General features: G+C 41.6%; 1 protein-coding gene across 2 annotated transcripts in view; it reads right to left on the reverse strand.

Moving 5' to 3' along the window:
* The window catches only part of EPHA4 (EPH receptor A4), a 162,381-nt gene that overhangs the window by 63,438 nt on the left and 86,655 nt on the right, over positions 1-12,288 (reverse strand). For both annotated transcript variants that reach the window (XM_081861522.1, XM_081861523.1), the window contains exon 5: positions 7,798-8,136. In XM_081861522.1, the coding sequence (XP_081717648.1) occupies positions 7,798-8,136 (339 nt within the window). The remainder of the gene's footprint in view (positions 1-7,797; positions 8,137-12,288) is intronic.

Genomic DNA, 12,288 nt, shown 5'->3' on the forward strand with positions numbered 1-12,288 from the left:
TTGTGACAATCCTTCAAAACAAAGTTTTAGGAGTTCATATTGCAGATGAAAGGAATACTTTCTTACTTCGTAAATGATCCAGAAGCAATGAACCTCAATACTGTATATCAAACACAAACACATACTGCCATTATTTTTGTATTAGAATTAATTCCACTATTCACTTCATTGTATGAAACAGGGGCAGCTATTTTGGCACACTTCAGATCTTATTTGCTCCCATAACCCCAGCCAGCATGGCCGATGGCAACAAGGCTGAAGGTCACCCTGCTGCTTTGGGGGCATCCCAAGGAACCACATGGCTCCGTAAAGCCTAGCAAATTGCCTCCCTGTTTGCTCACAGCATTGGGTGGGCTGGATGGGGAAGAGCTGGCTGGCACAACACTGCCAAGTAGATGAGGGCAAAGTCCCCTGATTCTAGCATGATATATGGAGTCCGAAAAGAGTTCATTCTTAAATACACAAGGCCAAAATTTCCAGGATGGGGTAACACAGTCATGAGAAAAGTCTACTTCCACTTGATCTTATATTCTGCCACTGCAAAAGACACATAATACGGTCCCCCCCCCACCACCACCACGGAGCTCAAATTATGAGGGACCCTTAAAAATACAGCTTCTCACACTTTTCTGTGGCTCTTCAATTTGGACAAAACATCTCATTCAAGAGTCTCTGTCAATGCTCTAAAATCTTCATTGCCAGGCGACTGGGAATTTGCTCCTCTTGGACCAGGGCACTGTACAACATCTGCAGTCTAATCAAAGCAGCATAACTGCTAGCCAGTAGGTGGAAGCTTGTGAGTACAGGATACAGAAATCCCACAGGACCTGGGTCTAGCCTTTAGATCTCAATCCCACCAGAAATAAGAATGACCTTGGCCCTTACTACTTTGAGAACTAAACATAATACTCATTAGTCTGAGTTAGTTTCCTTTCACTGATTTCCTCACACACAGTAAACCAAACACTCACTCATCAACGCAAAGTCAAACAAGCATACGTTAGGGAGATGGTGGGAATAGCTCTCCAAACTATAAATGAGGTAAATAAAAATACTTTCTTCTCTCTTGTGAAAAGAAGGGAAAGGGACAAATTATTTGTGTGTGTGTGTGTGTGTGTGTGTGTGTGTGTGTGTGTGTGTGTTAAAATGCAGTTAAGCCTCATTTTCAAAACCAGTGAATGAAACCTCCAAAATGTAAAGATAACAGAAGGTGACATTGTCAGGTGGGGTGCTTAGGATAAGGGAAATCACACGGTGAATTTGGATAACTAGGTATTTGGATGACAGAGGTCCAGGGGAGGAAACTTCTGCTATAGTTGGCATGTGCTCAGCTGCCTCTCTTGACAAACTGGAGAAGATGATGAATGCGAGAGTCAATTAACTTTATTTTTGCATGAAACTGTAAATGTGTTTTTGCAGCTACTTAAAATAATTGTCCAACTGCATTTCATTTCAAGTGTGCATGCGTTATGGGCTAATTAGAAATACAGAGAGCAAGATGGCAGCCGAACAGAAAGGCCCTTCACTTTACTAGCCTTGGCAGCCTCAGCTATAACACTTGGAATCAAACTAAGGGCCATCTGATGCTTTTGATCTGCCCGTGCAACTTCCATCATTGTCAGCGTGAGCAGCACAAAGTGACACAGGGCATGGTATAGCAATGGATCCTCATTTGATACACATACGCTATTGCACAGTCTAAATCGGGCTGGCAGAACATAGAAAAGCGCTTTATGTGCATTTTCTGTGCTATGTGGCACAATGCACACAGAATTCTAATCAGCATCTGAAAGCAAGCAGGGGCTTCCAAAGCACTACACCAAAATACCAAACAAGAAGTTGTTTATTTTTCTAGAAAATCTTCTAGTGTTTGTGAGTTACCCGGAAGTAAGCACCCAGTAAAACAGTAAAACATTGATACTCAGCCCACTGCCCCACTTTCGCCTCAACCATTGTGCCTCAATTAGGAAAATCAAAGTGTGAATCCACTTCTCTTTCTCCATGACATCCTTGAAAATCTACCCTGCCCGCTGCTTGCGGAAGTTTAGCTTGGTGCTAACTGCAATGAAACTCAAAACAGTATTTAGCTAGCAGAAGAATGTGTTCATTCTGATCTACTGGTTTGACATTCTAGACCATATCTGACAGGTCCAGAATGTTGGAGGCAAGCAGTACAGAATGACGGTGATTAACAATCTGGAGAGATTGTGTGTGTGTGTGTGTGTGTGTGTGTGTGTGTAATATTGGGAGAGTATGTTGCAGGTCTCATTCTGAAACGAAGGAGCTTTGTGACAGGCGAACAGACAGCTAGATACGCTGAAAAAGAAGGGAGTGTGTGTAAGCATTAGCCAGAGCTGGATATCGTCATACAAAAGATCCCTCGCTGACTACAGCAGCAATTTTAAAATATCCACAGCCAAGTGCAGTGAGAGAAAAGCCTGAATATTTATTAACAGGGCATCCCTACCTTAATTGGCATTTCCTCTACCCATTTCACTGTGATGACTGACTTAACAGAACATTAAGCTGAAGGTAACCTAACAGGCTAACAAATTGCCATGCAGTCTCATTTGCTAAAGAAAACAACTTTTTTGGGGAAAAAAGCTTTCCAAAATCAGAACAGAGCAGTGTGTCCTCTGAGTAACACAAAATGAAGCCACATGGAAAGATGGAAGATAGAGATTTCTATTTTTAATCGTCACTCTGCTTTGTTTTTCCTTCCCATGTAGCTTTATTCCCATGTAAATACTTTTTGTTTCAGAACAGAAACATTGTCCTTACTTCACTGTGAACCTACATAAAATATAACACAGGAAGGTTTAAACTGAATGGTGTGCTCAAGATTGAACCCAAAAGATGTACAACATAAGAGTACATACAATGTGCCAGTCCCTAGATTATTGTGATTGCTCTTCTCCAGCTCTATAACAACCTTTTTGAGTTTATGTAACCAGAATGTTCAGATCCTATAAGCGCTTACAGTATGTGAAATTAGATTATTATGTTTTTGCCCCCCCCCAACTTACATTTAATTGCATTTGCAATTTTGCCAGTCATTGGAGAGATCCTTTAGAAGCCTCTCTCAGTCCCATTTTGTTGTAACCACGCCAAACAATGTAGTATCATCAGCTGGTAAGTTTTCTCACTGAATTTAGCCTTTTAACATATACGGTACTTCCTACTTTCTAACTTAGTTTTTTTCTAGAGCATTTCTTTTAACAATAGTGGACTCAATCTATCCAAAATGAAGACTTTATAAATTCCACCCACTTCAACAAGGCCAGTGATATATAGAACAAATATGTGCTTTACTCTCCAACTCAAATGAGTGAAAGAAGCTTATTTTTAGCGGGATCATGCACCTATGATTTATTGAAACTGGTTAGAAAGGTATGTGGTCTATTTCAGCTGACAGAGACTACTGATTTTAGTAGGTAATATATCTACTTGTAACACAGTTACCAACAATAAGCCCCTATTTTCACAGTGGAAGCACTGATGAATTCAATTTCAACTACATTCTTATGTTGTAGTCCTACAGACATTAATGTAGCAGTGATTCCCACTGAACTCTTTGGGGCTTACATCTGAACAGACATGTACAGGACTACAAAGTTAATATATACTGATTATCATAGTACTGTTCCTTAATCATATCTGTTAAAATCTACATAGTATTGTTTCTTAATCATATTATAAGATCCTATAAAGCTGAGACAACTACAAGCCACCTTAACATTTTCAACATATAATGCAACATATTTTTAAAAGGCATATCATATCTGGATAAAGTCATATTGAGATACTATCTATAAGCTCAGACACAAATCTTACTATAGAATAATATCGTCTTCATATATTCATGTTGGTAACCAAAGTTTTATTTGCATATTTTCATTTAAACATTCCCTTGCATTGTCTGAGACTTACAAAAACCCATTGCAAATAAAAATAACAAACAAAATGTAAGTGAATAAACTAAAGTGCAGCTCAGCAACCTACTTACAATGCTCCAACTGAGTTGATAAAAGTTGTATAGAAAATAATGAAAAACACACTCATGACTCATAATTATATGGTCTCTCCTACTATTGTACTGTATCTATTTTCAATAAATGTGCTGCCAAGTACTCAAGCAAATAAATGAAGGCTGTTGATTTAATGCAGGTGTCCGAATGAGATTCTTTTCAGCTTTACAAGTTCTGTGAAGATACTTTTGACATTATTTTCTGCCTCCTTATATGTCTTTCTCTCACATGCAGGGGTATGATATGCAATACTGTATAGGAAAACAGGCAGGTGCCTTAAACACATGCCTCTTCTTTTAGTGAACATTGGTTCTGGAGTCAGCATTTTGGCTGTATATGCCAAAGACAAGTCTAAACAAGTGACAGGAACCAGCCTCAGAGGAGGACCCTTTTTTGCTCTGCTGCCTTCTCACTGGCTGCTCCACCTTTGAAGAGGCTGTCAAAATGGCATCCCCCAGGGATAGCACCAAAGTGGAAAAATTAGTGCAGGATATTTATGGGAGGAACTATGATAGATTTTGGCTGCCAGATTGGATGGTAGATTCTAGTAATGAAGACATCTTGGTCACCATCAGCAATAGTATAGGCCCCATAGCTACCTTTAAGGCTTTTTCTTTTATATAAAGTGAGTGAATAATACTAGGTGAGACTATTTGTCCCTCTAGTCTACCACTGACTCTGCTTTGGCCCAGCAGTGGTTCTGCAGGGTCCCAGCTGGCGGCCTTTCATATCACCTTCTACGTGATCCTGTTATCTGGAGACACCGGCAGCTGAACTGGAGAATGTCTGCATGCAAAACGTTATGTTCTATCACTATCCATCTTTCTAAGCCACATGCATCCTCATTGAACTGGCAAACAGTGATTAGAGGAAGGCTAACACAGGATGGACAGTCTCCACTACCCTAAATAAATTATGTTGGCCAAGGTGAGCTGAATCGAAGACTGTGAAGATATGGCTTTATGAAGATGAGCCATAAGGCTGTGATTTCTTATTAATTTTGAATATAGTAGTACTTTTCCATATTAGGAGCAGGAGGAACACGGAATATCAATAAACTATAGTTTTGTAACTAATGGTGGCTCTGCACTAGCAGAAAAGCGCTTATTCTTGTGCAAGACATGACAATACAATCTTCACTGCAGCCCTCTACATTATATCCCATAGTATTTCTGCAGGTTCTGTAACCTGCAAGAGTAGCTTTTGAAGGGGCACAGAGGGAGCTTCAGTGGGTAAGAGAGATCAAAAAAATCATGCAATACTTGAGTCAGTAGAAGACTTTCTACTAGAGCAGCTACTGTTGGATACGACAATATATTTCTTAGAGAAGAAATATGGTCAAAGGAGAAAGTTTTACTCAGATCCCACTGCAGAGACACATACGCCCTTAAATTACATGGCCACGCCTGATAGGGAAGGGGTGGAATGTATTTCATTAAAACAAATGTAAGGCTTTTAGACATGCCCAATTTTATAGACACTGACCTATAAAAGATCAGGTCTGCTATTTAACACTCTGCTTAGGACTTTACCCTTTGTGTTGGAGACAACAGCTTCTCAAAATGAACTAGGATTGCCACATTCTGATCCACATGCTAACTTGGGTAGGCATAGCATTGCTCTGATCTTCACCTGTACCCGCCAACACCACTGCATGGTGATTAAAGGAAATCAATCCAAATGTTTACAAAAACACTGCATGTACAATAGAAAGAATGCAAATTTTAAATATCAGCCAGATTCTGTTATCAAACATTGCTATGAGATGCCAAGTCTTGTTGGTTTCATTTAATTTCAATGACAGCTCAAGGAGACAGCTCAAACCCTAGAACTCATGTGGCATTGGTATTCCCTAAAACGTTTCTACAGCCAATTTTATTCTTGAGAATTATTTCCCTGCAAAATTCTCAGAAGTGCATCAAACTCTGAAGAGGAAATAAACCACACAACAACACACAAACAGAGTTCATCTCCCCATTACAAAGGCAAAGTACAAATTAATTAAATATATGGCAGCAAGCTAGCAAGATTTGCAAAATGATTTCAAAATTAATTATTCAAAGTGTATTATTATTTAGGGCACATAAGAAGAGCCATGTTGGATCAGTCAAAATTCCCATCTAGTCCATCTGCTCTCACAGTGGCCAACCAGATGCCTATGGGACATGAGTGCAATCACACTTTCCCTACATCTCATTCCCAGCAACTGGTATTTAGAGGCATACTGGCTTTGACAGGAATCTGTAGTATAAATTCTAGCTGAGTTTCTGTTATTGTAGTTTTGAACAACCTCCAAGCATTCCAGAGGGATTTTGCCCACTTCACTTTCTCTTTCTCGCTCCTTTTTACCAATCCTCTCATTTTCCCTCTTTTGAAGTCAAACGTGACTGTGGTGGATTTCCATGGCAATTGACAACCTGGAAATACACGGGGTGGTATTCAACTGAATTTTACTCAGAACGACCCAATTAAAAAGATGAACTAACTTAGATGCATTCATTTCAATGTATCAACTCTGAATAAGATTCGACAGCTCTATGGTCAGTATTCCCAAGTGGTTCAACAATATTTACATCTTGCAGCAAGCTTTGGGCACCACTTATGACTGAGTCTAGGGTCACTGCCCCTCTGGTTGGCTCCATGACCAATTGTTCTAGAGCCCAGTATCTCAAAAATTTCTTTGCCATGACTAGGACATGCATATAGCTAGACTATGTGAAAATAATTGAATTTGATCATTACTACAGCACTTTCTCTTTGGGATGCTTCATTGATTTAATTCTCCACTTTAAGATCACCTAAGCATTTTGTTCAGGGGGACAATAGAATACCCTCAATACTAATCCTTGGGGCCTGATAACACCATCTACAGTGATGATGTGAAGCAGTCTCTCCTTTTTGGGGATTTCTGGCTTGTTGGAATCAATGGTGCCTTTGATTAACAGTGACACTACTTCCAATACGCCCTTGCCTGACTTTCTAAAGAGTTTGCATTCAGAGAAAACCATGTCCCCCTAGTTCTCTCCATTCCACCAGGTTTCCATTGTGCCCATTATATCTGAACTCTCCTCTAAGACTAAGCACTCTAGCTCACCATCTTGGGTCAGAGTCTTTTAGCATTAGCATATAAGCTCCAATATGTAGTGTCGCTTTCCAGATGTTTAGAATTTTATCCCCCGCCCCCCGGTGCGTTGGCTTCTCTGAATTAAAACAACAATTCTGCTTGGTACCACGACTGAAACATTTCAGTTAGATGTTTCCTATACTGTTTCAGAAGCTCAGGTTAAATGCCAAACAAAATTAAAATTCTAGATCTTGGGGAAGTGCCAAGGCTGATCTATCTGTATTCTTTATTCCCTGGTTGCTATTTTACTTCTCTTCCATCTGGCACTGAGAAAAAACAGGCTCACGGCTGAACAGCCCTCTGACTCAAGCGTTAAGACTCCTGCCCAAGGAAGAATATGACGCACTTATAAAAAGGTAGCGTTTCCTATGTGCAATGAGTCCTGATGTTCTTTCAGATTAGCACATGCAGTCAAGTATAGGCCAAAGAGGGCACAACAACTGTGAATTTCAGCAACATCTCCTTAAAGCATAACTTCATCCTAATAAAGCAACCGCAAAAAGTACCATGCAAAAGCAATAGCTGCATAAGCATTTCATATTTCGCTGGTGTCCTCTATTCAGCATCAACTGATAAGCTCGTACAGTACCATTTTCAAATGAGATGGAGAATGGAGAGCAAGGGAGGGAAAGTGTCGGATTTTACCTGCTTGGTTTGTAGTCACAGTGACAGATACAGCTTGGTCCGAACTAGGATTCTGCTTGGATACTCCGTTCACCGCCCAGATTTCAAAGGTGTAGTTTGTGTGTGCCAAAAGGTCAGTAATAGAAACCTTGGTGGTTTTCAAGCTATTCTGCTGAGGGCTGAAGTGTACACCACTCCCACAGGACCGGCAGCGGTTCAGATCATTGGCTCCACATCTCTTGCATACCACATTATAGGAAACATCCTCGCGGCCACCTTTGTTCTGAGGAGGGCTCCATTCCAAGTTGACGGATGTCTCGTTGACATTGGAAATCAGGTTCTGGGGGGCAGATGGAGGGCCTGCAAGACAAAAAGCACAATTTTTAAATTTGCTTTTAAAAAAAAAATACATTTCCAGGTCAAAGGATGGAAGGAAACCCTCTCTAGGGGTGTATCTGCCCTGATGAGATCTGCTGAAACAAACATGCCTGGCAGTTAGTGGATTCTGCAACTGTTCCATTTCATATGTAGTTTTTTTTTTGGGGGGGGGTAAAAGTACTAAAATGCTATAAAAGTACACACACAGTCCCACAGAGCTAAGGCCATGCACATAGGGAAGCAGGATTTCCATGTGCATGTTCATGGCTAGATAGCAAACTGTGTCAACAAATGGCTGTTGTGTATGCTTATTTGCCTGAGCTAAAAAGACTCATCCACATGCTGTGCAGTAGTAACAGCCAGAACACGGACAAAGCATTCGTCTTTTTGTTGGGGGGTGGAAGGTGGAGAGAATGAGATCTTGTGGTCTTCCCCCAAATTCCTCTAAATAGATTATTCCAGCCTAAGTCATGGAAGGTGCCTTTTAACCTCAGAAAATGTGTGCATGGCAGCAAACTTCGATACGCACATATGGCTAGATGAAAGCCAAAAGCATCACCATGATCTCTCTTAATACTACGAACAGGTGCATGAATAAAATCTTCCACGGCTCTTTTATCCTGGTCTTTGCCCATCTTCCTAAACCCCCTTTTCCCAGGATGTTTTAACGATTAGCTGAGCTTCACAAAAATATCCCTGTGCAACTTTGTTAATCCCTCTGCCCTCCACCCCACCCTTCCCTTTAAGTGTGTCCACCTCTTCCACAACATCCAGCAGCTTCCACACTGTTTCTGGGTAAATTTGGTGTGATTTAACATCAGCAAGAAACATTAACCCTGCTTGTCTAAATGCATAAAACAACCCAGTAAACTGGAGGAAGAAATGAGTTCATGTTGAATCATGTCACAACATGCAGAGCTTAGAAAGCACTCTGTGAACAGGAAATATTAGAGGGTCTGTTCAGCTATTTATATTTATTTTATCTATTAATTTTGTATACCGCCCTACTCCCCTAGTTCTCAGGGGACATATGGTTCACAACATAAAAGCTATCAATTTCACCCTGAGGGAGATCAGACTCACACACACTTAACCCGCATGGCAGGGTGAAAGTAATGGAAGCACATCTAGTGTGTTCTGTCTCATAAGTTCAGGGAAACCCTACTTCAAATAAACATTGTACCTGCCCATTTTTTTCCTGCAGAGGGGAACAAAAGTGAGCACCAAAGTCCAAAGCACACTCACAATCTTCCCATCAGCAGACAGGGTATTTGGGCAGGTTCAAGGGTGTTGATAAAATGAGTTGTACCTTTAGCATAGTAGGTCCAACTCTATGGAACTCCGTCCCGCTAGAAACTAGGCAGGCACCCCTCTTAAGTTTCAGGCACTAGATTAAAATGGTTTTAATATATTCATATGTTTTCTTACTTTATGAAGTTTTAGCATATGTTTTAAATTTTGTATATTGTGGGCTAGACTCAACTAATTAGTTTTCCTAGTGGAAGCCAGCACAAAGCCTCTTGCTAATGCAAAAGGGCTTACTTCATCTTCTCCCCCTGTAGCCCCCATCAGCTTTTGTGGGTGGTCAGGAAAACCCATAAAGCAACATGGAAGCAAAACAAATTTGCACTGATGGAACATTTGTTTCTGTGTGATTCTAAACTCCTCCCTCTTTCCAATAAGCCAATTTGTGGCACAGAGTGAAAAGCAAGGTATACATTTCTTAGATAAATAAAACAAAATGTGACAGTATCAAAACATTTTAGGTAATGTCTATATGGCTTCTGTGGTATCTAGTACTGTAGCAGTGGCAGCATAAGCATCTGTTGCAACAGACAGAGCAGATTTTACAATATGTTTACATGTTTCTAAGTTCTAACCTACTGGAGCTATGGAATTAGCTGCTTGAGCTATTCACCCAGCCTTTAGGATACTGTCATGGGAGGAGCTTGCATGGTTTTCCTATACGAGCTCTGATTCGTTAGTGAGAATCAACAAGAATATTATGCATAGGAGAGAGTGAATGATGTGTGTGTGTGTGATGGAGGATGTGTAGTATGCATTAAGGCATGGGTAGGCAAACTAAGGCCCAGGGACCGGATCCGGCCCAATCACCTTCTCAATCCGGCCCACGGACAGTCCGGGAATCAGAATGTTTTTACACGAGTAGAATGTGTCCTTTTATTTAAAATGCATCTCTGGGTTATTTGTGGGGCCTGCCTGGTGTTTTTACATGTGTAGAATGTGTGCTTTTATTTGAAATGCATCTCTGGGTTATTTGTGGGGGACAGGACTTCATTCATTATTATTTTTTTTCAAAATATAGTCTGGCCCCTCACAAGGTCTGAGGGACAGTGGACCGGCCCTCTGCTGAAAAAGTTTGCTGACCCCTGCATTAAGGGGTAAGGGTGATGTGAATGGGGTGGAAGGGGTGAGTGGTCTTGCGGGTAAGAATATGCGTGCAAGTAAATAGAGAAATTAACTAGGGTTGCCATGTTTCAAAAAGTGAAAATCCAGACACAAACTTTGTTTAGCATATTATGGCAAAGTTGTTTAGCTGGGGTGGCAAATTTGTTGAGCCACTTGATGTATGGCAGCCCTAAATTAACAGCCGTGTGCGCGCGCACACACAGAGGTGAATGGTATACATGTGAGGAATAGTGCCTCAATGGTGTCTGTGTGTGCCTGTGTGAGAGAGAGTTCATGAGGAGTTAGTTTTTGTATGTGTGTAAATGTGGGAGGGATACTGAGGTGGGGAATCTACACAAAACATGTATCTTGTGATTATGTTCCTATCCTTTTCTTCCTTCAAGGAGATCACGGTAGCGTACATGCTTCTGCCCCTCCTCATTTTACCCTCATAACAACCCTGTGAGTTAAACTAAGCTGAGTTCCCTAATGAGACTCATGGCCAAGTAGACATTTGAACACTGCTCTCTCAAGTCCTAGTACAACACAGTAAACACTACAACACACTGGCTCTTCTTCTTCTTCTTCTCCTTTTACAAAACATGCTCTGCAAATTATCATAGTCTTATACTTGTTAGGCATATAAAGTAAAGGTAAAGGTACCCCTGCCCGTACTGGCCAGTAGTGTCCGACTCTGGGGTTGTGCGCCCATCTCACTTAAGAGGCCAGGGGCCAGCGCTGTCCGAAGACACTTCCGGGTCACGTGGCCAGCGTGACAAGCTGCATCTGGCGAGCCAGCGCAGCACATGGAAACGCCGTTTACCTTCCCGCTAGTAAGCGGTCCCTATTTATCTACTTGCACCCGGGGGTGCTTTCGAACTGCTAGGTTAGCAGGTGCTGGGACCGAACGACGGGAGCGCACCCTGCTGCGGGGATTCGAACCGCCGACCTGACGATCGGCAAGTCCTAGGTGCTGAGGTTTTACCCACAGCGCCAGCCGCGTCCACGTTAGACATATATGTTGCCACAATTTAAGTATCTAGGTTGGGAGTGGAAAGAAATCGGCACAGAAACACTAAAGGAATTAAAAGGCAGAGTCTTGGTAAATGAGATATTTATCTATGCTGAATGGACCCTGTCTCTCAAAATCTGAGAGGAGGGGCTGCTTCCTGGCCTATGGCAACTTCAGGGTTAACAGAAGAACATCTCTCAAGTCCATTAAGATGCTTTTGACGGGGCTATGCCCAATGCTACGTGGGAAAATGTGCCACAATGAATCAAGCTCCTCGGGAGCAAAAGTCGGTAATTAGTATGTAGGGCAGAGCACGGTGGTGTCTAAACGGAGAAGCAATCAAGCAGAAAACAAGGGAAGCAGATGCTTGAAGGTTGCATCAGCTCCAGCATGAAAAGGAAGGTGCAGGGGAGTTGCCAAGTGGTGGGCTGATGTTAAAGCAAAGGGAAAGGCAGTATCTAGTCTTTGAAGAGCACAGTCAGTCACTAATGGAGCTCCTGGAATGCTGGCAGGTTGAAGAGGGCAGGAACGGCAGAATTTTTCGATTTAATAGGTGTCTTGTTTTCCTTTGTTTCTTACATGACGGCTGTTACAACAGAAAATCCCACAAGGCAAAACCCTCACCCTAACAGACAAGGACCTACAGAGAGCACTTTTTGCACAGGTGAATTGAAGGCATTCTGCTGGAAGCACCCGCCTTTCCTCAAGCAGTG

The sequence above is a fragment of the Podarcis erhardii genome, assembly GCF_964252035.2.
Source record: "Podarcis erhardii genome assembly, chromosome: 5".
Lineage (NCBI taxonomy): Eukaryota > Metazoa > Chordata > Lepidosauria > Squamata > Lacertidae > Podarcis > Podarcis erhardii.